The sequence below is a fragment of the Schistocerca americana genome, chromosome 2 (assembly GCF_021461395.2).
Source record: "Schistocerca americana isolate TAMUIC-IGC-003095 chromosome 2, iqSchAmer2.1, whole genome shotgun sequence".
Taxonomy (NCBI): domain Eukaryota; kingdom Metazoa; phylum Arthropoda; class Insecta; order Orthoptera; family Acrididae; genus Schistocerca; species Schistocerca americana.
In genome coordinates this window covers 502857238-502884276 of record NC_060120.1, presented here as the reverse complement: position 1 = coordinate 502884276, position 27039 = coordinate 502857238, and the positions used below count along the sequence as shown (strand labels likewise).

The 27039-nt window shown below is 39.6% G+C and overlaps 1 protein-coding gene across 4 annotated transcripts in view; it reads left to right on the top strand.

Annotated features, from left to right (window-relative positions):
- The window catches only part of LOC124596554 (pleckstrin homology-like domain family B member 1), a 1048367-nt gene that overhangs the window by 742326 nt on the left and 279002 nt on the right, over window positions 1-27039 (top strand). For all 4 annotated transcript variants that reach the window (XM_047135740.1, XM_047135739.1, XM_047135737.1 and 1 more), the window contains 2 exons: window positions 321-504; window positions 14240-14413. In XM_047135740.1, the coding sequence (XP_046991696.1) occupies window positions 321-504; window positions 14240-14413 (358 nt within the window). The remainder of the gene's footprint in view (window positions 1-320; window positions 505-14239; window positions 14414-27039) is intronic.

Sequence of the window (27039 nt, the reverse complement as noted above, 5' to 3'; positions counted from 1 at the left end):
AGCGGTCACGTTAATGTGACTGAACCGTATATAATCTGCATTATTAATCCATGTCTGTATGGTGAAAATTTCTGTATGAAAGAGTGTAAAAAAAGACAAAAATAAAACAAACCTTTTCTAATTGGCGGTCTCCAATTGAAGGAACCTCAGATACTGCGAGGTTCCGGGTTCGAGTCCCAGTGTGGCACACAGTTAGTCTTCAGGGAGTTTCATAACGTTACAACGCTGCGTTTCGTGTCTTATGACCAGTAAACCTAACGATGTAAGCAGGCTTCGGCTCTACACGGCATTTGAAATGAGGCGCTGGCCTGTTGTTGCAGATGTCGGCGGGAGTGGCCGGCCAGCCCCAGCAGCAGCAGCAGCAGCCGCCGCCGCCGTGCGATGCCGGGCTGGAGGTGCGCGAGGCGGGCCGAGCGCTCAAGGTGCACGCCGAGCTGCCGCACCTGGTTAGCCTGGGCGGCGGCCGACTCAGCACTGCCGTCACCCTGCACCCGCTGCCGCCAGGTCGGTCTCTCTCTCTCTCTCTCTCTCTCAGGTCGGTCTCTCTCTCTCTCTCTCTCTCTCTCTCTCTCTCTCTCACACACACACACACACACACACACACACACACACACACTTATGTGTCGATCTGGTAGGGCCGCTAATGGGCTTTTTTTTTAATTTATGAATAGACCTAGCTCTTACCTGTACAGTTTCAAGTATAGTCCTATTCCCATGGCCGCGGCTTCCATCATGCAGTTCTCTTCTTGCTTCTTCTAACTGCGCTTGGAAGTTTTGCGCGTTGTTGACCATTCGAGCAATAGCTGCAGCACGACCAGCGAGGGACCCTACTGCCGAGAGTGTGTAGAGGGCCCTGATGAGAAATGGAAGAAAACTGCCAGATGTCTTGGGTATTGGTAGAACTCGAGGTGCTTTAACTGATCCGCTTCTTCTTCTTCCCGCACCTTCCTGCTTCAGTGCGTTTTTAGTTGCATACGTCGCTGTCAGGCTACAGTTCTTCAAACAGCCCTGCATCCCACCCTTGTCCTTCTTGTTTAGTGCACAATGTGCAGCATTCATAACTCGCTTGAAATTCATCACTCCTAAACCCAACTTAATTTTTCCTCGCATGCTTTTATCAAATGCAAATGCTGCGATGCGTTGACCTATACCAATATCCTATATTCTCCGTATTGCCTTAGTCTTATCAGCTAAAATCCTATCTGCAATGTGACGACTTGATAGATCTTTATTGCAGTGTGGCCTGTAATTGAAGAAGTGTCATGATGATCTCTCCATTGACAAAACATTCCGGAATAGTCCCCCATTCGGATCTCCGGGAAGGGACTGCCAAGGGGGAGGTTACCATGAGAAAAAGGTTGAATAATCAACGAAAGGATAACGTTCTACTAGTCGGGGCGTGGAATGTCAGAAGCTTGAACGTGGTAGGGAAACTAGAAAATCTGAAAAGGGAAATGCAAAGGCTCAATCTAGATATAGTAGGGGTCAGTGAAGTGAAGTGGAAGGAAGACAAGGATTTCTGGTCAGATGAGTATCGGGTAATATCAACAGCAGCAGAAAATGGTATAACAGGTGTAGGATTCGTTATGAATAGGAAGGTAGGGCAGAGGGTGTGTTACTGTGAACAGTTCAGTGACCGGGTTGTTCTAATCAGAATCGACAGCAGACCAACACCGACAACGATAGTTCAGGTATATATGCCAACGTCGCAAGCTGAAGATGAACAGATAGAGAAAGTGTATGAGGATATTGAAAGGGTAATGCAGTATGTAAAGGAGGACGAAAATCTAATAGTCATGGGCGACTGGAATGCAGTTGTAGGGGAAGGAGTAGAAGAAAACGTTACAGGAGAATATGGGCTTGGGGCAAGGAATGAAAGAGGAGAAAGACTAATTGAGTTCTGTAACAAGTTTCAGCTAGTAATAGCGAATACCCTGTTCAAGAATCACAAGAGGAGGAGGTATACTGTGAAAAGGCCGGGAGATACGGGAAGATTTCAATTAGATTACATCATGGTCAGGCAGAGATTCTGAAATCAGATACTGGATTGTAAGGTGTACCCAGGAGCAGATATAGACTCAGATCACAATATAATAGTGATGAAGATTAGGCTGAAGTTCAAGACAGGGCTGAAGTTCAAGACATTAGTCAGGAAGAATCAATACGCAAAGAAGTGGGATACGGAAGTACTAAGGAATGACGAGATACGTTTGAAGTTCTCTAACGCTGTAGATACAGCAATAAGGAATAGCGCAGTAGGCAGTACAGTTGAAGAGGAATGGACATCTCTAAAAAGGGCCATCACAGAAGTTGGGAAGGAAAACATAGGTACAAAGAAGGTAGCTGCGAAGAAACCATGGGTAATAGAAGAAACACTTCAGTTGATTGATGAAAGGAGGAAGTACAAACATGTTCCGGGAAAATCAGGAATACAGAAATACAAGTCGCTGAGGAAAGAAATAAATAGGAAGTGCAGGGAAGCTAAGACGAAATGGCTGCAGGAAAAATGTGAAGACATCGAAAAAGATATGATTGTCGGAAGGACAGACTCAGCATACAGGAAAGTCAAAACAACCTTTGGTGACATTAAAAGCAACGGTGGTAACATTAAGAGTGCAACGGGAATTCCACTGTTAAATGCAGAGGAGAGAGCGGATAGGTGGAAAGAATACACTGAAAGCCTCTATGAGGGTGAAGATTTGTCTGATGTGATAGAAGAAGAAACAGGAGTCGATTTAGAAGAGATAGGGGATCCAGTATTAGACTCGGAATTTAAAAGAGCTTTGGAGGACTTGCGGTCAAATAAGGCAGAAGGGATAGATAACATTCCATCAGAATTTCTAAAATCATTGGGGGAAGTGGCAACAAAACGACTATTCACGTTGGTGTGTAGAATATATGAGTCTGGCGATATACCATCTGACTTTCAGAAAAGCATCATCCACACAATTCCGGAGACGGTAAGAGCTGAGAAGTGCGAGAATTATCGCACAATCAGCTTAACAGCTCATGCATCGAAGCTGCTTATAAGAATAATATACAGAAGAATGTAAAAGAAAATTGAGAATGCGCTAGGTGATGATCAGTTTGGCTTTAGGAAAAGTAAAGGGACGAGAGGCAATTCTGACGTTACGGCTAATAATGGAAGCAAGGCTAAAGAAAAATCAAGACACTGTCATAGGATTTGTCGACCTGAAAAAAGCGTTCGACAATATAAAATGGTGCAAGCTGTTCGAGATTCTGAAAAATGTAGGGGTAAGCTATAGGGAGAGACGGGTCGTATACAATATGTACAACAACCAAGAGGGAATAATAAGAGTGGACGATCAAGAACGAAGTGCTCGTATTAAGAAGGGTGTAAGACAAGGCTGTAGCCTTTCGCCCCTACTCTTCAATCTGTACATCGAGGAAGCAATGATGGAAATAAAAGAAAAGTTCAGGAGTGGAATTAAAATACAAGGTGAAAGGATACCAATGATACGATTCGCTGATGACATTGCTATCCTGAGTGAAAGTGAAGAAGAATTAAATGATCTGCTGAACGGAATGAACAGTCTAATGAGTACACAGTATGGTTTGAGAGTAAATCGGAGAAAGACGAAGGTAATGAGAAGTAGTATAAATGAGAACAGCGAGAAACTTAACATCAGGATTGATGGTCACGAAGTCAATGAAGTTAAGGAATTCTGCTACCTAGGCAGTAAAATAACCAATGACGGACGGAGCAAGGAGGACATCAAAAGCAGACTCGCTATGGCAGAGAAGGCATTTCTGGCCAAGAGAAGTATACTAATATCAAGGAATATGTGGAAAACACTGATAAGGAGAAGGGACAGGATGATAGGACATCTGCTAAGACATGAGGGAATGACTTCCATGGTACTAGAGGGAGCTGTAGAGGGCAAAAGCTGTAGAGGAAGACAGAGATTGGAATACGTCAAGCAAATAATTGAGGACATAGGTTGCAAGTGCTACTCTGAGATGAAGAGGTTAGCACAGGAAAGGAATTCGTGGCGGGCCGCATCAAACCAGTCAGTAGACTGACGACAAAAAAAAAAAAAAAAAAAAAAAAAAAAAAAAGCGATGTCATGTTCCATATACGCTTCGTTGAGCATATTAACCCCCTTATCACCTCATGCCAAGCGTTTTTGAAGCTTTGTCCCAGGTCCACAGTAGTTATGCCCAAGGATGTGTAATTCCAGTGGCAGTTCGTCTAGAATAGCACCACCTCCTCTAATGCGTCTCGTATCACTTATGTTAAGCTACTGCAGTGGTTGTGGACTGTGTGCCACCATTATATAGCAAATCTTTAGCATCAGTCCAACTATTTTGTGCAGCAGGAAAACCAAGCCATTTGACTAGTGGTTTATTTCCCCGACGTCTTATGATTCCTTCCACGAGACACACGTCCATTTCTGAGCTTTTCTATAACTCCTCGGTGTAGAAGCAGACTGCAGTTTCTTCGCCTTTACTACCCTTCAACATATAAGTTCTAGGATTCGTTCTTTACACCTTTGAAACCGTAAATATCTCTGTTGACCCATTCGGTACGTATGATTTCCCAAATTCTGTCTTGTGTTTTAAGATATGTACCAAATCACCTACATTAAATTTCTGTCTGTGTGGATCCAGCATTTTAATGCGATAGTACACCGTATCCATGAGTCCATTATCACGAACGTCGATTGGTCCCATTTTTACTGTGGTATGTTTGGTTGGATTCTACTGAGCAATTAATTCTGGGAGGATATCTGTCCATTTGTATGAGCCGTGAAAGTTAAAACGTATCCACATTCGACCTTCTATTGTTCTATTCAGGTGCTCCATGATACTTGCTTTCAGGTGAGTGAATGTTGAGCAGTGATGTACTCCGTATCACTGCATCACGATCTTGAAATACCTGTTGAAAACCCCCCCGCCGTGGTCGGTTTGGAGGCTGTCTGGGCATCAATTCGTTCCTGTCTGTAGCAAACGCTCAAAAACATCCCTGACATTTCTACCCATATTTGTTTTAACAGTAATGCCCAGGCAAATTATGAATATGGGTCAATAACCATTAAAATATATTTGAATCCATTATTATCACGTGAATACTCCCTCATATCTACAAGATCAGCTTGCCATAAGTCATCCCAACCTTTAACCATAACGTGCCTACAATTGTATGTTTTGCTTGCTGGCTTGTGCAGTTCTCGAACTACTGTCTCCATACTTATTCGATGATACCTCTCTCTCTAAGCTCAAAGATTACTGAAACAACCTCATTCGAATGAGCTGTAGTACCTGCAGCAGCTGATACCATGAGCAGTCGTAGTCGATCTATTAGCTAGTTGGGCGTTCAAATTATTCGATCACACGGATACCATCATTTACGTGAAGGGGAAGAAGAAGATCTCATGGATGCGTCAAATCTTTAAGTTTGCTGCTATTCAAGACCTGGAATTCTATGGGTGTCCTGCTCTCCATCGACTCCTGAAGAAGTAGTGTGAAAATAGTGTTGAAGTGTTTGCTTATGAAAATGTAAAATTAATTTTTCGTTGGATAAGAAAGAAATGAATTTTTACCTCACAACCTCTGTGGTTTTTTTTTCTTTTTTTCCCAACCCTGTTCCCGCTTTGACAGTGTACAGTTTTAACCACATGTTATGTCTGTGGTTTTCTTCAAGCACAGGAGATATAATTTTAGACATGTCTGCAGACACGGTCACGTGCCTCCTGCTCCCATAACCCAATTCGTGCTGCATGATAGGCATAATTCCATACAACCATTCTATTTATTTTGTTATCTTCCATCTTAAACTTCACCTCCTTAATAGCACCCATCTTCAGCAAAACTAATGTCATTTGAGACATGCACAGCCTTTATATACATATACATACATAATGCAATAGGGGATAGGGTTTTCTTGTAAATAATAACAACAACAAAAACAAAGACATATGGTGACTAATTTTTTTCTTGGTTTATTCAGTTCACACACATACAGTATAGTTCTTGAGGTACAATATAGTATTCTTGAGGTATAAATTGACTCTGCTATTCCAATGCAGAAATACTTTTAACTTACTCGCTACAACAGTAACAGTGGTAGGAAATTATTTTATAAACCTACGCAAGAAACTAATGCGGAGATACTTTCTTTACAACAACTAAATTTCACAGCCCCATAAGCATAGCTTTTACAATAATTCTGATGGACTGTGCACGCTTAGAATCTAATTTCAATAGTCTCCAATAGCAAAGGTTTTTGCAATAACAATTCTATTGGACTGTGAGCTATATAGATATATATATATATATACACTTAAAAACTATTCTGACTTGGATGGCTAGCGGCAGGTGAAAAAACTTACAAGCTATTTTATTTACAAGATGCACACGGTACGTACGTATATTGTGTGTATATTTACAGGCTACACATACGTTGCTTATGAACAAATAAATCAATATATAATTTTTTTCTATTTTTTGCTTTTTTAATATTTTTGTTTATGCTTTTTCTTTCTTTCACACACACACACACACACACACACACACACACACACACACACACACACACACACAATCACTATCACTCAGTCCCCCCCCCTCCACCCCTTTTCGCACTACAAGTGAGTAGTGTGCGTACGGGAGAGTTTCAATCCCGTTATCACAAATGACCCTTTTATCGTCCTCTCGGTCGAATACTGGTCTGCCGCACCATATGCAGTTGTTGCGGTGCAACACCGCGAACACCTCTGCACAGGCACTGCAAATAGAGAGGGCTCTCGATGCCATACAACGCACACCCTTAACCCGCTCTGGGTGGCACCTTCCAATGTGTGATGCGCATACATTTTTTTGTGTAGACCTACAAAATCCACGATTGGCAATCCATTCGCCTCGTCCTTTATAAGACCAATAACCTTCTTGTTCTGTGAAATAACACCGTAAGGATTATTGGCCGTGTATAAGGACATGTCGAATTCACTACTATAGCAGCTCATTACTTCATATGGGTCGCAGTTCTTTACCAAATCGATGAAACATCTACACTGCGCAATAGCAGATACTTGGGTTGAATCAGTGTTTTTCAGAATACACAAACATGTTCAAATCGGACTCCATTCACATGTGTTAACAGCATCATGAGGACATGAGTCTTGCTGCTGTGCAGTCTTGTCACGGTTCACGCGGCTCTCCTCCTCGGAAGTGGGAGTCCTCCCTCGGACATGGGTGTGTGTGTGTGTGTTGTCCTTAGCTTAAGTTAGATTAAATAGTGCATAAGCCTAGGGACCAGTGACCTCAGCAATTTGGTCCCATAGTCCTTAGCACAAATTTCCAATTAGTCTTGCCACAGTTGGATGGACCTACAATAATTGCTCGTATATTATCAGGGGGGAGAATTCCGTTCTTCTTCTTCTTCTTCAGGTCTTCTTTTGCATCTCAAACATAGTTTGAGATTATATATACGTACATTATTTATTTACATATATAGGATGCAGTATTTCAAGAAAATCATCTGACTCTTTCTTTATCTTCTTCACACCTGTACAGTATTTCCCAAATAAAGCTTCTTGACATGCAATAAATTCTGCATGTATCTCCCTCAAGCCAATGAATGCCTGACATTATTCATGTTTTTCACACACAAATTTAATCTGTTTCTGCTTTGGTTCAGCGTTCATCTGCAAACGAAGGTAATGCTTCAAATCATCAACATGTACACTATCCACACATAGGAAGTTTACAACATCATTGTATCTATGCCCGGCAAACAACGGTTCAATCTGTCCAAAGCAAGATGTAGCGCAGTATCTAGATCATATAACTTCATAACTGAGGCTTGCCTCAGATAAACACAGTTGTCACCCAAATTCACACATAGTGCGCAGTCATCATAAACTGTTGTAATAGATAGCGTATCTTTAGGCAGATGTCTGACGCCATCACGAACCGTCCATTGCATGGATACATATAAACAGTTCTGTTTGCTGTGCTTGTTAATGCCTCCAACTGCTTTCTGAGTAGTCACAGTTTCTGATTATGTCTGCCGCACGGGAAGGCGAAACCTTGGACAAAGAATTATGCCTCCGACCACAGCCTTAATGCGCATAAGGCAGATATCAGGAATTTTATAAATATCAGCTGTGAAAGCCTGCATTGTATGAATAACACAGATTCCCATCTGTACAGTAGGATTCATAATGGAAAAATCAAAGCTGTGGGTACAAGGGTTGACTGATGATTTCTACGAAATAGCAAGAAGTCCGCTGAAACATTTAGATGTTGGTAAGCCTGATATTGTTCAAGATTTAAAACATGGGAGGCACAATAATTTGTTGGGCCGTGTCACATGTACTGTGTAAAAGAATAAAAACGATGCACAGAGAAAATATTTTTACTAAATAAATATAGTGGACTACATCCCAGATAAAGAATCTAGCGAAGTTCGTGAGCAGACGCACTCAAGACAGTTTACTGCTGAACAAAAAGTATTTATCGTAAGAGAAACATTGGCATAATAAGATTCATTAGATCACTTACAAGCGTAGCATCTCACATTAAATGGTACACATTAGCCGAGAACGAAGCATTGCTTAGGCTGTCAAGAATCTGGACTTACTATCAGTGTTTCGTCTGTTGACTACAAGCAACAAACAGTCAATGGCAATCTGCACATTGTAATAACGATCAGAAGCAGGGTTGCAACATTGCTCGCAAGAGCAGTAATGTTGAGACATGAATGCTTATGTGGAAAAGCATCGCTGTTAAAAGAACATTGCTTTTAAAAACGATACATCGATGTATTTAAGATGTTTCTATGTATTTTAGAATTACTAGAAAAAGCACACCAAAACGATTTTACTTTTAAGCAGCATAATACAAGAACCTAAGTTGTGTGGTCAGACATTTTTTAAAACACATAGGAACTGGAAATAGTCACCTATTTCATCAGAAATCTACCCACCTTTCCTAAAATTAAACATAATGGTACTGATTGATGTGATGATAAACTGCCTTCATATACGAGGGTCTCCTATTTTTTTAATAAATACATAGACTTGTTTATTTCCACAATTGTTTACATCAGTTTACAGTTTGAACATTGTTATTTTTCGACATAATCACCATTTCTGTCGATGCATTTTTGTAGATGCTGTGGCAGTTTTTGTATGCCCATGTCATACCAGCTCGCCGCCATGCTGTTTAGAAAGTTATGAACCTCTTCTTTCACCTCGTCATCGGAGCTGAATCGCTTTCTGGCCAAACGTTCTTTTAACGTAGGGAACAGGTGATAGTCACTGGGCGCCAAGTCAGGACTATAGGGTGAGTGAATATGTTCCACTGAAACTGTTGCAGGAGAGCAACGGTTTGCCTAGCAATGTGTGGGCGAGCGTTGTCGTGGAGAATGTGTACGCTCTTGCTCAACATTCCTCTTCTCCGGTTCTAAATTGCTCGTTGGTGTTTTTTCAGAGTCGCACGGTACCTGTCGGCGTCAATTGTGGTCCCAGTGGGCATAAAGTCGACCAACAATTCCTCTTTCCGATCCTAAAAAAACGGTTGTCATGACTTTACCGCCGGACTGTGTTTGTTTGAGTTTCCGCGGCTTTGGCGAAGAAGGATGCCGCCACAGGCGTTATTGTTGCTTCGTCTCGTCCAGGTTTCGTCACCCGCGGCAAATGAGTCCAGAAAGTTGTCCTGTTCGGCTGCAAAGCGGCGAAGAAATGCGCGGGAAGCATAATCTCGTTGCCGCATGTGGTCCTTCCGGTAATTGAATGTTTCCGTTAAAATTCTGTGAGCGGTGCTTCCGGGTGCAGAGACCATCCAGGGTGATCCGCCGATCTTCACGCATGCTTTGCTCAACTTTCAACACAGTCTCCCGCTCATTCGTTCGTCGTGAATTTCGGTCCAACCAGCTGCAAACTCTCTACACCACTTACGAACATTTTTGACATCCATGCACGACTCATCATACACTTCCGTCAGTTGGCGATGGATTTCAATCGGCGCAGTGGCCTTGGCGTTCAAAAACCGAATAACTGCGCGCAATTAGCACTTGGCTGTAACTTCCAACGGGAACTCCATTCTCAACGGCTGCCAAGCCAAGACAGCGCCTCAGCGCGGCGTGCACGTTTACACACAGCGCGTGAAGCACTCATCATAACAGTGTGACCAACTGCCACACAGAGTTCTGTACTTATAAAAAAAATAGGAGACCTTACTTTTGGGATTACCCTAGTAAATCAGATTACAGAACTAAATAGAACTGATCTTGTAAAGAAAATTCATTTTTTAAAAAAAGATTTTTTTTAATATAACAATTTAACGCAGAATTTAGGAAAATATGCGTAGATAATATAGTTCCTCGGCCTCTGAGAACAGGCACCTGCTTGGCACGGATACTGTGATGATGGAAAAATACTTGTTTGCACTTTTTGTAAGTTTTGGGAAAAGTGACTTCATTCTCTCCCAGATTTCAATATGATCTCTTTCTTACTGGTGTAACAGGAGACGGCAGTAACGTTTCCTGCAGATGTTAATCACTTATTTGTCATATTTTTGTGTGCCAGCTGCTTGTGGTATTTCCAAATGTTCGTCTTCTTTATTCGACACATCGGATGTGTCGTTCATGATCGTAGCTATATTAATTCTTCGTACATACTTATCTAAGTAACTAATTACGTTTAATTAGACGGCATCTTTGAAGCGCATGAACTTTAAAGCTGAAATTACCAGAATGGCGCATTGTTCTAAGTTGTCGATTCTTCTTGCCAGTTGATTATTCCTTTGTCTTTAAATTTCATTTCTAGGTCTCATATTTTCAACTGTTGGCCGAACACAACTGGCTGACGGGATCACCTGAAATTTCTTTTGTTAAGTTTTCAAATGGTCGTAGCAGTTCCGCCATTTCTTTGACACAGTCTAACTCGCTGCTAGAAACCATTAGGGGAGCCTCAAGTCTAGTTAAGAGTATACTCCCACCATGGACACTAACTCTAGGAATCATCCTAACAATTACGAGCACGAATTCCATCATGTGCGAGTGTCAAGTGTATTTTTTTTTTCTTTTAATTTGGCCTTCCTTCAGTCCCGTCTCTGTTGTCTTTTCCATAACTCGTTACTTGCATTGACGCCATCTTTAATACAATTAGCATTATCTCATACATTACTTATCAATTCAGTGCAGTGTTTTATATAATCAGGTAAATTAGTTATGACTAAGTTAATACTATGGGCAAAACAGACGTGCCCCACCTGACCTTCATAACACTGCTGTCATTATCTGTGACGGTACCTGAAACATTTTCAATTGAAATATTCCAGCCGGAAAAAATATATCAGTTTATCAATGATGTACAGCGATGTATGGCATTCTGTCAGCTCGGAAACACATCTTGTTCCCGTGAGAAGTTGAGTGTTGTCTAGAAAGTTAATAGAAATGCCCACAAACGATTCATTTTACGTTGTTTCTGTCCAAATGACGTAAGTAATGCAATAGTTCTCAGCATTCTTTACGTATGTTTTAAAAACATCACTCACTGTCTCATATTTCTTATTCTCTTTCGGTTTGGCACCTTGTACAATGGGCACATAGGCAATGATTATCACTTATATTGTATCCAGTGATCACAGTACATAATTCAATGGCGACTATTTGAAATATATGATAATATTGTGAACTTCTTGTTTTACTTACCTAATAGTTCAAAATTAAATGTAGCACTGTAAGAATTAAGAGACCCGACACACCCAATGGAGAGCATCCACGAAAGGAATGAATGATCCATCATTCAACGATGTCGATGTATTTGGACTTTTTCGTCAATGCATTGGCGATTATCGCCAATCAATACATCGATGCTAACCTCGATATTAATGGACGAAACCTCAATGCTTCCAAAACGTCGATGTATCGTTTGTATACCTACCAGTAAGCTTGCGGAGGCAAAAAGTGCAGCGAAAACGGAATTCATTCGGTGATATAGTTTTTGGTGATCTTTTTTCTGACACTCAAAGGGACGAGAAGAAAATGATTTGCTCATACAACACAACGTTATTGCACCGTTTGCATAGTGAGTTGAAGCACAAGCGACGACCAGCGCGCAGTAAAAAGTTGTTGCGTGCTCTCAAACATAGTATGAGATGGTTTCGGAATAGTTTCTCCGTGTAACATATTCTCCTTATTTCGCACCATGTTACCTTTTATCTCCCTAACACTCTAGTTATCGCCAGTGAAAACGAATAGCATGCAGAATTGAAAACAAATTTTCAGTTGTCATCTTCACATGCCAAATGCAGGAAGATTGACAGTTACGTTGTGGAAAACTGTGGTTAACCTGAAGGACGAGAGAAACCCTTGTTGCAACTGCAGTTCCAACAATATAATAAAAAGTCTGCATAATGTAACCTACAGACGTTATACTGCGTGTTGCCACGTAGGGACCAACATATATTACATGACCACAGTCTATATTTATGAAATGGAAGACACAGATGTGCCACTGTGACAGTGCACTGTCGCTGAAGTCTTCTGTAAAAAAGAGAAAAATCTAACGCTGAAACTCATCTGTGATGGCGTGAAACATTTCAAAGGCTGGAATGTGATCAGCCAACATTAGCCTCATAGCAGTTGCTCTCGAATTTCCTTGGTATGCAACGAGAAAAAACATGACGAATTTATTAGAGAACACAGATGAGACACTGTAAAAAAAACTGCTAAAACAAAGTTTTCAATAGGCTATAGTAGTGCTCGTCAAACTTTTTTGCTCAAGGGCGAAAACTAACAATATGATACGGCACCTCGGGCCGCAGATTTCCAGGTCTTTTTATTAACTGGCAAACCACGTAAATGGTGTGTTATGAACCTCAAATAGACTAGCCATAGTAAATAATCGAGAGGTTTACCACTGACTTTCTAGCACTTATCGTGAAAGTCGATACCATTCGGACCACTACGTGTAGAATGTTATGTGTTTCAGATTATTGCCACCCTCAATGGCCCATAAATTGTAACACTGTAATTGCCCGACGAAATGTTGCTGCGTTGTTTTTGTGAACAGATGGTTAATAACAGCAAATGGACTTATACTTAAATGTATTATGTAAGGTGAGACAGGATCACAACTGTTTTCTACATGCTTTGAAAGTCATTTTTCTTCAACTCACTTGACTGAACTACAAGAGCCTTAATTTTATTTCATACTAGATGAGGTACCTGCATTGGCTAGATATCTATTTATTCCAATCTTATGTTATTCTTTCTCTTCCTTCCGTCACTCTCCCTCGTCCATCTCGACTTCCCCCTCGCTCACCAACTCTTCACTCCTTTATCTGTCCATTTCGCACTCTCCACCTGTACGTGTCTATGTCCTCATCCCCTCCTGATGTCCTCCACTGTCTCTTCTAAAACTCATTAACGTGCACCGCCAGAATGCTTCAGAACACTTCCTGTTGCCAGAAACTTTCTAAACCATTCCTTAATTGTTTTCACATCAGGTGGATCACATTCATACACACATTCATGACTTCTATGCACAGCGATTTTGTTTCTACAAACCACTTTGCACAGCAATCGGCAAACCACACTACTGCTTGCGTGCACTGCTCTGGAGTCGCCGTTTTCACTTCATGGGACCATGCTGCACTCTGGTGACGATACTTGGCACTTCTGACGCGGCAATATAAATTCTTTGAGATGCTCTACAATGTGATGCATTTTTCACTGTCGTATCTACTGTGGTTTTTCTCTCCTGGGTGCTTGAAATCAGGCAGGTTTGAGTGGGACACCCTGTATTTTGTGTGAGAGCCCTCACATCCTCACCTTAGTCTTGACCTGGCACCCTCCAAAAATCGTCTTTCCGGTTTTGCGGAAATACAGCTCCGGGGTCAAATCAACGCTACCAGATACTGAAAGACATCACAAAACAATTGTGCCAGTGTTCTCAAACAATTTCAACAGATTTACACTGTAAAGGGCTTTCTAGACTTATGGAACAGCATGAAAAAATATGATCAAAGAGATTTAAACTATAATGGAAAGTGGCATGAATTTCTGTAGATTAAGGTTATGTACATACATACCTAGCCTAAAAATTAATATACAGACCAACGTGTTGCACAGGTCTATGAACCTCGGAATTTATATTTTCTGCAGTAAATGTTATTTTGTGTACTTCTTTATAATGAAAGTTACCAGTATATCCCGATAAGGTAAACATGTGAGCCTGTCATTAGATACATCGTGGTTTTCCTGCAGGTCGCGTGAGCCTCGGGTCGGACCCATCGATGGACATTGTGGTGCAGGGCACTGGTGTTGAGCCTGTACACTGCCACATCGAGAACAATGCCGGTGTTGTCACACTGTTCCCTCTGGCATCCATGACAGCCGTTGATGGCCTGCAGGCTTTTACGCCCACCAGACTAACGCAAGGTATGTCTCATAGTCCTTTGTGTTCTCCTGTACAACTACAAATATTTTATTCTTAGTGTGGCTAACTGCCTGCTACAAAATTTTCAAAGGAATGTCCTCATAATTGACATTAAAATTCAAACATTATGGCTGTTTCAGAAGTAACATCCCGTCATTTGAGCGTTAAAGAGAAATGATGAATGGATCATTGAAAGTACTCATAGACATATTCAAGTTGCTACTGGTTGGAAACTCAGAAACATGAGTATTTGAGACAGGATTGATTTGATTTGGCAATTGCAAGGAGACAAAAACAACAGTGATCTCAGCCCACTATCACCCACAACAAAGCTTAGTTTATTGTAGGGCTTCACTCCCTGTGTTTCTAGTAATCTGGTAACCTTTAAAGAGTAGTACAAGACCCTTTTCTAGTTTTTTTATTAGACCCAACTTCTTCACTACTTAATGGACATGGATCTTCTGTGTCTTTTGCCCTCCAATACTTCACACTGGAATGTTAGACATAGTGTGGTTTTATCCACCTCATGGTCTACACTTAAGGGCATCCCCATCTATTCCCATCGTATGTTCGCGTTTCTTTAAGTTCCCCTGGCCAGCCATAATTCCTATCATGAGTTTATTCTGTCCCCTGTTCAAATCATAGTCTAATATTCTACATCCTGTCCTCATCCAGCTACTTAGTTTTGAGTTCAACATTGCCTTAGTGATGATTAAGGCAGGTTTCAGTCCAGTAAATTGGGTCGTCACACTTCTAAGCTTGTTCACTGCCACTAATTCCTGACTAACCATGGACTCACAGCAGGTTTATCTTGTTGCTTTCCCCTAGTCTCACAAGAGCTTCTTGCCATTCTCCAATGATCACTGATCTCTTTGCAAAGGATGATAGAGATTCCAGGGCTGCCTGGCTGTCTGAGTAAACGTAAATGCTATAATACTTGTAGCACCTACGCAAGTTATCCTCCATGCACACCCTGACAGAGGATACTTTTTCCTGGAATGCTGTAGCTAGCTTCCCTAGAAAGACTGCTGTCTCTGTAGTCTAAGCTGTACCCCATTTACTCCAGCCCCAGAGCCCTTGTTATGTTTTCAGTCCTTCAGTGAATTAGATTATGTCTCCTGAATGGTCATGGTCTGCTCTTCAACTACTGCCTTATTACAACTGTTACATTGAAAGGATTATTGAATCAGTTGAAAGTTACTGTACGATCAGCCAGAGTTTCCCTGGCTATTCCTATATTTACAGCACTCACTATACTGGTATGAGATTCTGGATACTGTAAAGGTGCCCAGTTGTATCCTGTTTGTAACCCATATGCCCCTGCCACTGCCATCAGCACAATCCAATGGTGTAATGGAAGCATGTCCAGCATGATCTCCACCCCAGCATGGCAGTGCTGCTTCTTCCACCTGCTATGGCTCAGCAGTCCAGTCTCTCTACTTTGCCAAGCTCCTTAGCAACCATCGTCTTTTGTACTTTATTCCACCATACTGTAGTCCCATAAAGTAGCATGGGTCTTATTACAGTGATGTGTATCCAGCACATACTCCTGTGGTTACTACAGCCCTTTCTCATGTTCATGAGAGTACCTTTTTCCTTGGAACATATATTCTTTAAGTGAAGAGTCCATGATAGTTTCACATCCAGGGTTACCTCCACATACTTCACTATCCCCTCTACTGAAAGGATGTTAAGACTCCGTTGTGTGTGCTGGATATGCTTCCTCAGCAATAATATTGTATTAGTTTTTTTGGGACTGGCCCTTAGATCCTGTTTTCAGCATCAGTTTTCCACAGTGTTCAGTGCACATTGTGCCACTGTTCTAACAGTACTAGTAAATTTGTCAGGTATTACTAGGAGTAAATCATCTGCATATTGTTGGCAAAAAAGCCTAAAATATTCAGCTCTTAAATAAATTCATTCAACTCTAGGTTCCATCGCAGTGGAGACAAAACTCCTCCTTGTAGGTGGAGCAGTGGTTAGCACACTGGACTCGCACTTGAGAGGACAATGGCTCAAACCTGTGTCTGGCCATCCGAATTCAACTTTTCTGTGATTTCCCAAAATCACTTCAGACTAATGCCAGGATGATTTGTTTGATAGGGTACGGCCAACTTCCTTTCTTCCTTCCTTCCTTCCTCATTCTTCCCTAATCTGATGGGACCAACTACCTCACTGTTTGGTCCCCTCCCCCAAGTCAACCAACCAACCCTCCTTATAGACATCCCCTAGTGGTGTCGATGACTTTGCCATTCATCATAATGGCTTCTACCTATCTTCTACTTAGCATGGTCTTAGTCCACTTGCATATAGTGGTCTCAGTGCTATGCTCTTCTGAAACTCCAATCATGGATTCGAAGTTCATATTGATAAAAGCCCCCTCAATATCCAGAATGATGCAGAGACCAATTTCCAGAACATGTAGAGATTTCTCCACCTTCCCAACAAGTTGAAGTATTTTCCACATGATTTGTCTGATTGATATGTGAGGTAGTTTACATGTAAAGGAACCACGGTTAACCTCTTTCTCTCTGCCATCCACATCAATATATGTATTTAATGTCTTTTGATTAAAGGAGCATAGGCTTCTCAGTCTCATATCCTTAGCCTTGGTATCATCAATTTTCCCTGGCATCAGAATGAAAACAACCCTCTCTGTCCTACAAGAATTAGGAATGTTTCCTGCTGCTAGGCAAACCATAAACAGTCTACACAAGAATCTAATTAAACCTTCTCCTGCTATTTTAAGTAGATCTGGACTGAGTGGGTGAAATGTTTCAACTGCCCACTGGATGATTATTATTATTATTATTTCTTTCCTTTCTCAGACGTTATGTCTGGTTAAAAATGGAAAGTGACACAGACCTTGCTCAAGCGAGACTTCCTTTTAACTGTATGGTATATGTTACATCACATTTATGAACTTTCGAGTAATTGAACATGTATCAATAATTACAGATTTCTGTAGTTGTTTATATACATTTGGATGTAGCTGTATTGCGTTGATGTATTGGTGGAAATTGTGTGGTATGACTCCTGTAGTCGGGAGTATAATTGGTATAATGTCAACTTTATCCTGATGCCACATGTCCTTGGCTTCCTCAGCCAGTTGGATGTATTTTTCAATTTTTTCTCCAGTTTTCTTCTGTATACTTGTTGTATTGGGTATGGATATTTCGATTAGTTGTGTTAATTTCTTCTTTTTATTGGTGTGTATGATGTCAGGTTTGTTATGTGGTGTTGTTTTATCTGTTATAATGGTTCTGTTCCAGTATAATTTGTATTCATCATTCTCCAGTACATTTTGTGGTGCATACTTGTATGTGGGATCATGTTGTTTTATTAGTTTATGTTGTATGGCAAGTTGTTGATGTATTATTTTTGCTACATTTTCATGTCATCTGGTGTATTCTGTATTTGCTTGTATTGTACATCCACTTGTGATGTGGTCTACTGTTTCTATTTGTTGTTTGCAAAGTCTGCATTTATCTGTTGTGGTATTGGGATCTTTAATAATCTGCTTGCTGTAATATCTGGTGATTATTGTTTGATCCTGTATTGCAATCATGAATCCTTCAATCTCACTGTATATATTGCCTTTTCTTAGCCATGTGTTGGATGCATCTTGATCTATGTGTGGCTGTGTTAGATGATACGGGTGCTTGCCATGTAGCGTTTTTTTTCCAATTTACTTTCTTCACATCTGTTGATGTCATGTGATCTAAAGGGTTGTAGAAGTGGTTATGAAATTGTAGTGGTGTAGCCGATGTATTTATATGAGTGATTGCTTTGTGTATTTTGCTAGTTTCTGCTCGTTCCATAAAGAATTTTCTTAAATTGTCTACCTGTCCATAATGTAGGTTTTTATGTCAATAAATCCCCTTCCTCCTTCCTTTCTGTTTAATGTGAATCTTTCTGTTGCTGAATGTATGTGATGTATTCTACATTTGTGGCATTGTGATCATGTAAGTGTATTGAGTGCTTCTAGGTCTGTGTTACTCCATTTCACTACTCCAAATAAGTAGGGCAATATTGGTACAGCATAAGTATTTATAGCTTTTGTCTTGTTTCTTGCTGTCAATTCTGTTTTCAGTATTTTTGTTAGTCTTTGTCTATATTTTTCTTTTAGTTCTTCTTTAATATTTGTATTATCTACTCCTATTTTTTGCCTGTATCCTAGATATTTATAGGCATCTGTTTTTTCCATCGCTTCTATGCAGTCACTGTGGTTTATTATTCAGCAAATTCTCTACCAGATTCTCAGTTTTCCCTTTGATTGCTTATAAATCAGTTCCTCTCAGGGACAGATTCCTGGTTTGTGTTATCTGCAAGTGTGCTTTGAGGGAAGTGAACCTTAAGGAGCACATTCAGTGACATACTCACTGTCCTTGTACACTCACCACCTTCCTTACTTGGAATTGCTACTGGATTAGATAGTATCCTTGTGAAATTTTGTGAAGTGTGGTGCAAGTAGCTGTACCTTTCACTTCCTCACAGTATACCTTCTAGAATGATAGCTTTGCTTGCTTTTGTTGATTACAAGGCTTCATTTGCTAAGGACCTTCTGATATTTTTCCGTTGTCCTCTCTTTCTTGTTAGGTTAACAGTTTTCTTACGTGCTTCCTTTGTAAGTTCAGGTTGTTGTTCCACCAAGGTACATTTATGTTTGTCCACGTCTTGGTGACTGGGCAGTTTCCTAAATATTGAGGTCTTGATGGCGAATGTCCTCAAAATCTACTGGTTTCATTATTGATTTTCTGACTTCAGGTAAGTGAGAGTTTGGGTTTTTCCTATATGAGCCCCAGTCTTTATTCCATGATCCTGCAGGTTATTGTTTGTTTAATGCCCATTTCAATCTTGCACTTAATATACATGTGGTCAGGTAAGAATGGCTTCAAATGCCACATGCCGTTGTTCAACATAACAACTCATTGGGGTAAACCCAAAAGTTATGTCAAATGCTTCTTTCTCTCTATTTCTGGAGGTGGGTTTCCTAACCCTATTTAAGATTTCCAAATTATTCTGTGGTAAAAACTTGAGTGTTAGTGCTTCCCCATGTCAGGTTGTGGGCACTGGTATCAAAACCAACTAGCAGTTGTTCATTCTGCTATGAACAGCTACTTACCAGTCTTCTCAATTCCTGGGATGGAGTAATGCTGTCCTCATAAGGAAGGTAAGTCGAGGCCAATTCAATTTCTCTCGTGTTTCCTTCCCCACGCTGTTTCATCCTGATGGTAACTAAGTCCCTGGAACGGAAGTCTGCCATTGGCATCAATGAAACTCCATTCTTAACATGTTTTGTTATTCTTTAGATCATTAACACTGGAGTCTATGAGCCCATAAACACTCCTTGAGTGCACACACAGGCTACATACGTAGCCCAACAAGAAATTATGTTATCTGAAAATTAGGACGTAACTTAAAGAAAACACCTTGTATAAAAACAAAACATATTTATCACTTTTACACATAAAATTAATAAAATCTAACTTTTTAACTATTGTAAACAAAGAAATAAAAAAACTCTTTCAAAAATCAATGTTGAAGCACCAGTTTTGGTGATGTTAACATAATTTTATTTTTAAAAATAATACTTTTTCAGTTTCCTCATTTCTGATCTTATAATGAAACCAATAAACAATTGTTCATGATCATCTTCATTCAATTGGCATACATTCAGGGTAAAGGGAGTCTGATGATCACTACAAATGCATTTCATACATCTGCTGCATTGTTTAGTGTACTGTGATCATGAGCACTGCTACAAAAGAACAACAGCCAATTCCTCCATGATTAAGTGTAACAGGGTGCATGGGTTTTTCTGGAAGTCCAAGAAGTAGTCTGCCTTTCAGTCTGATAGCCCTGAGTACAATTAGCTGTGATATTAGACACTCAGTAGAAGGTCTTGCTAGTGGGAATCAAACTTCTTGTAGGTAATGAAGGCTGAAAACTTTCATTTCATAGTTGTTCATCTGATACATCACCAAGACCATTTATGCCCTCTGTATTCACAAAATTTGAAAACAGTATGAGAGGCCATCGGTGACTGTTTCAAGTAATGTCGTGTTGTCTACACATTTTGTCAAAAACATGAATGCCACACTTCGTTTGGTTAAAAAATATGATGATTTCTGGTTTTCTAGCATCACCAGTAACAGCATCAATTACGTCATCATTGTGAAGTGTAGATAACAACAGAACCACTTCATTTTGCTTTGGCACATAACTGACAAGTCTCCAATCAGGTTGAAAACTGAAAATGGATTAGTTTATTTCTCAGTTTTGTGTTGTTTTGAATAATTCATAAATCTGTGGTTTATTCTTGCTTTGTGTTCCTGCAACTGTAATCTTGTGAGTACAAAGTTCTTTGCATGTAGGCACACTAGTAAACCAGTTGTCCAAAGTGATATTGCATCCCAGTCCATATAATGGACTCTGAATTCAATGAACAATATCAGGCACTTTGTTTGAAAATGGTTCCTATGGTTGCATGCCCATGTAAATCTCAAAATTATAGGCATATGTACACTTGACATCCACTACCAAAATGTTGCTTTCTTTGGCATGTATGTCACAAAACTACAGCATCTCTCAAGAGTGACTAACTGCTCTAAGTCATAAATTTTTGCTTGAAGTGTAATATTTCGTACAGTTCTGAAGCATTATGTTAGTAATCGGTCATTTGGTTGATGAGCCTGCCTGTCTCTTATGTTATCAAAGTGGAGAGTTCACAGTAGTAATTCGAATCTATTCTGTGACATACACTAATTCAATGCCAGTATCTTTCAAATTATCCCAGAAGTCCTTTAGATTTCTTCACCTGCATGGTAAATTCCAATTACTAATAAAATGCTTAAAGTACCTTGATTTCTATCAGGTCAGTATGAGATGCACTTGTCTCTCTTTGATATTTACTTTTTATGGTGTCAGTGTAAATGTTTGTTGAATCAGTGAGAATGTTCCAGACATCTTCATTGAAAAATAGTAGAAACGATAGAAGAGCTGTTTTAGCGTCTTTTGCCAAACCTATGGCCTGGTAGACAAACCAAAATGTTGAGAGATCTGGTCCTTGAAGTGGGTGCTGGGAACTTGCTTCATTTCATGCCATAATGAGATTGAAAGGTATCCACAGCAGACAGAGGCATATCAAATCAAATCATCTTCAGTATTGTCTTCCTCAACTTCATGTTATGTATCAGACTTGTGAGGTGAAACAGGTAGGACATTTTATTCCACAAGTCCTTCTTCCTCCTCACTTTCACTCAAAAGTCACAATCTTCATCAGCCTCCAGTAGCCATCTTTGGATCTGTTCACGTGTCTTATTTGTATAACTCACCATCTAAATATACAGTATAAAAAATAAGAAATAACTGTAACTGCAAAAATGTGTACAAATGACAATACTATAAAATGCGCAATGCTTTTGTATTATTTATCACAGTAATTGTATCATATTTACCTCAGTTTCTCAACTTATACATTCAGAAATTTAACTTCCACAAATTGTAGGGCAGCTACAGGCATAGCCCACAGACTTCAACGACAATTTCTTTATGCGTCTTTGCGCCACAGGAGTTGGCATGCTACTAGCAAGAACTGGGATTCAAACCTGAGGAGTACATGAAAAGGCAACATTGTAGCATGCCAATTGTTGAAAATAAAATACTGTTTTATTCACTGGGTTACACATGTAGCCTGCACATACAATCTAGTGTTACCATACATTAACTTACCTCCAGTTCCTCCAGGGCCTGAAATGGCCCATTCACATAGGTAGGGTTCCTGGACCAGGTCATGTCCATCTCCTGCCTCCCAGAAGATAACTCATGGCGGCAATTACTCCTTTAATGTGCTGCACATTTATCTGCAACACTTGCAGCCTCCATGTTACTGCCAAGCTCACTTCCAGTGTCTTTGATTATCCTGACAGTAACCTGTGAGAATCCTAGTACAGTTTCACGTCCTGGTTGTGCACTGCCATCAGGAATTTTTCACAAACTTCCAGCACAAGAATTTAGCCAACCAGTATGATCTTTTGGGTGATTAGCCCCAGACCTCTGCCGAGATTTGGTTCTACACCCTTATTTTTCTCAAACAGAATCTCTGGAGAAGCATCCTTAAGATGTTTTGGTACTCAAATTGATATCTTTGCAGTCTTGTAGAGCTCTACTGCTGTTTTAACCAGCAGCATTGCCTCCTCCCATGTAGATATTTTGGGCATCACCTTCTTAAGCCAACCTCCTGTTCATATCCACACACAGACAAAGTTGGGACACTCTTGTTGAGATAGAACCTCATGAATCTGGATCCTGGAGTTGTCAGCCCCCCCCCCCCTTTAGTCTTCTCAAAGAAAGCCATTTGAACAAGCTCCAGCTGCTGTGAAGTGATTTTGACCAGTGGATGCTCCTGTTGGGTAACCAACAGCCTGAAAACAGATTGGAGTGATGTTGCTCTGTTTCCCTATTTCCAGACCCAACTTTTCTCAGTTCTGTTTCTCTCTTATCCCTTGTTCTGTTGTTGCCTGTCTTCAAGGTAGATGTATCTGATTACCCCCTTCACTTTGAGACTTTTTTTTTTTTTTTTGGGGGGGGGGAGAGGTCTTGGTTACAGAAAGTTTTAGTTCCCTCCATTTATGTTTAGGGAGCCATTCCTTACCTCTGTATTTTGAGAAGTCTCCTCCTCTGAGCCCCAGAAAAGGTATGAACTTGACTTTGTCCAATTTCTCGGTAACTGTTTCCATTTCTTGGACTGGTCTATTGCCAAATTACAGAAACAGTTTCCACCAGTTTCAGCTTCAATGACTGGTTGTTTGAGATCTCATCAAAACCCTCAGTTTTTGTTTTGTTTTGTTTTGTTCTGCATTCTCAATTTTGGTCTAATGAGAATTGGAGATTTATTTGGCTGACCCAACAGACCCCACACGGTACAAGGCTACTTACTTAGGGAGGCTCCATTAATGGCACATATTTCTATTCACCATGCACCTCTTGACATGAATTGCATCACAGCTTGGTCTGGGTATCTGCATAAATGAGGAAGGACTGTGAGAGTGGATATGGAAGAGATGGGGCATTGTGAAACACTCTTTGTACGGTTCATCTGATGAGGCCTGTTTGGCATGGGAGACTCACCCTATAAGTAGTAGCCCTCAATTTCACCCGTACACGCAACTATCTCTGTCCACACAGTCACTACTTCGACAATGTCCTACAAAGCTATCTTGCATAACCAGAGCTCAAATATTCCTTGATGCATCACACACACACCCATCTGTAGATACTGTGTTCTCATGCAATATTTGAACTAAAATTTCTTTTTTTCTTGCAGTGCCAAGTTTATCTCTGTATTACATGCAGTTTAGCAATGTCTTATAAGGGAGTGTCAAATTTTTGGTTACTCTGATGTGTACAAATAATAGGTCACTTTTAATGTTTAAGCAAAGATATTAGAATAAAAATGGCTTAATGATGATAGAATTTGTGCTCTTACTCACATTCACTTGAACAGCAAGTGTTGCTATTCATTAAGTTTCTAATATCACTGTTTCACTTATGAATAGCATACAGATTACTATCCTCTGCACAGGATACAGTTTAGTGCTAGTGGATCATTTATTATTATTATTTCTTTCCTTTCTCAGACATTATGTCTGGTTAAAATTGGAAAGTGACGCAGACCTTGATCAAGCGTGACTTCCTTTTAACTGTGCGGTATATGTTACATTGCATTTAGGAACTTTTGGGTAATCGAACATGTATCAATAATTACAGATATCTGTAGTTGTATATATACGTTTGGCTGTAGCTGTATTGCGTTGATGTATTGGTGGATATTGAGTGGTGTGACTCCTGTAGTTGATATTATAATTGGTATAATGTCAACTTTATCCTGATGTCACATGTCCTTAACTTCCTCAGCCAGTTGGATGTATTTTTCAATTTTTTCTCCTGTTTTCTTTTGTATATTTGTTGTATTGGGTATGGATATTTCGATTAGTTGTGTTAATTTCTTCTTTTTATTGGTGAGTATGATGTCAGGTTTGTTATGTGGCGTAGTTTTATCTGTTATAATGGTTCTGTTCCAGTATAATTTGTATTCATCATTCTCCAGTACATTTTGTGGTGTATACTTGTATGTAGGAACGTGTTGTTTTAAAAGTTTATGTTGTAAGGCAAGCTGTTGATGTATTATTTTTGCTACATTGTCGTGTCTTCAGGGGTATTCTGTATTTGCTAGTATTGTGCATCCGCTTGTGATGTGATCTACTGTTTCTATTTGTTGTTTGCAAAGTCTGCATTTATCTGTTGTGGTATTGGGATCTTTAATAACATGCTTGCTGTAATATCTGGTGTTTATTGTTTGATCCTGTATTGCAATCATGAATCCTTCAATCTCACTGTATATATTGCCTTTTCTTAGCCATGTGTTGGATGCGTCTTGATCGATGTGTGGCTGTGTTAGATGATACTGGTGTTTGCCATGTAGTGTTTTCTTTTTCCAATTTACTTTCTTCATATCTGTTGATGTTATGTGATCTAAAGGGTTGTAGAAGTGGTTATGAAATTGTAGTGGTGTAGCCGATGTATTTATATGAGTGATTGCTTTGTGTATTTTGCTAGTTTCTGCTCGTTCTATAAAGAATTTTCTTAAATTGTCTACCTGTCCATAATGTAGGTTTTTTATGTCGATAAATCCCCTTCCTCCTTTCTTTCTGCTTAATGTGAATCTTTCAGTTGCTGAATGTATGTGATGTATTCTATATTTGTGGCATTGTGATCGTGTAAGTGTATTGAGTGCTTCTAGGTCTGTGTTACTCCATTTCACTATTCCAGATGAGTAGGTCAATATTGGTATAGCATAAGTATTTATAGCTTTTGTCTTGTTTCTTGCTGTCAATTCTGTTTTCAGTATTTTTGTTAGTCTTTGTCTATATTTTTCTTTTAGTTCTTCTTTAATATTTGTATTATCTATTCCTATTCTTTGCCTGTATCCTAGATATTTATAGGCATCTGTTTTTTCCATCGCTTCTATGCAGTTGCTGTGGTTATCCAATATGTAATCTTCTTGTTCAGTGTGTTTTCCTTTGACAATGCTATTTTTCTTACATTTGTCTGTTCCAAAAGCCATATTTATATCATTGCTGAATATTTCTGTTGTCTTTAGTAATTGGTTGAGTTGTTGATTTGTTGCTGCCAGTAGTTTTAGATCATCCATGTATAGCACATGTGTGATTTTGTGTGGATATGTTCCAGTAATATTGTATCCATAATTTGTATTATTTAGCATGTTGGATAGTGGGTTCAGAGCAAGGCAGAACCAGAAAGGACTTAATGAGTCTCCTTGGTATATTCCAAGCTTAATCTGTATTGGCTGTGATGTGATATTATTTGAATTTGTTTGGATATTAAGTGTGGTTTTCCAATTTTTCATTACTATGTTTAGGAACTGTATCAATTTAGGATCTACTTTGTATATTTCCAATATTTGTAGTAACCATGAGTGGGGTACACTATCAAAAGCTTTTTGGTAATCAATGTATGCGTAGTGTAGCGACCTTTGTTTAGTTTTAGCTTGATATGTCACCTCTGCATCTATTATCAGTTGCTCTTTACATCCTCGTGCTCCTTTGCAACAGCCTTTTTGTTCTTCATTTATAATTTTGTTCTGTGTTGTATGTGTCATTAATTTCTGTGTAATGACTGAAGTTAATATTTTGTATATTGTTGGTAGGCATGTTATGGGGTGATATTTAGCTGGGTTTGCTGTGTCTGCTTGATCTTTAGGTTTCAGATAAGTTATTCCATGTGTAAGTGTATCAGGGAATGTGTATGGGTCTGCTATGTAACTGTTAAATAATTTATATCTGAAAACAAAGATGATGTGACTTACCAAATGAAACAGCACTTTCATTTGGTAAGTCACATCATCTTTTTTTTTAGATATATTTTTCCTACGTGGAATGTTTCCCTCTATTATAACCATGTTAAATAATTTAGTTAGATGTGAATGTGTTGAGGTGAATTTCTTTAGCCAGAAATTTGCTATTTTATCTTTTCCAGGGGCTTTCCAAGTGTGAGTAGAATTAATTGCTTGGGTGACTTCATGTTGCAAAATTATCACTTCAGGCATTTGTGGTATCATCTTGTACGTATCTGTTTCTGCTTGTATCCACCGTGCATGCCTGTTATGTTGTACCGGGTTTGACCATATGTTGCTCCAAAAGTTTTCCATGTCTGTTATGTTTGGTGGATTGTCTATTTTAATGTGTGTGTTATCTATTGTCTGGTAAAATTTCTTTTGGTTTGTGTTGAATGTTTGGTTTTGTTTCCTTCTATTTTCACTTTTTTTGTATCTTCTAAGTCGTTTGGCCAACGCTTGTAATTTCTGCTTCTTTTCATCTAATTGCTCTTTCGCTTCTTGTTGTGAGATTTTACCTAACTTTTTTCGTTTTTTTTCCAATATTTCATTTCTTATAAATTGTGTTAGCTGTCCAATGTCTCTTCTCAGTTTTTCTATTCTGATCTGTAGCCTGTGTTGCCATGCTGGTTTTGTGGGTTTCTTCTGTGTGTTGGTTGGTTCTGATCTCTGCCTAGTGTGTATATTTAGTGTAGTGAGTGCTCCTATATA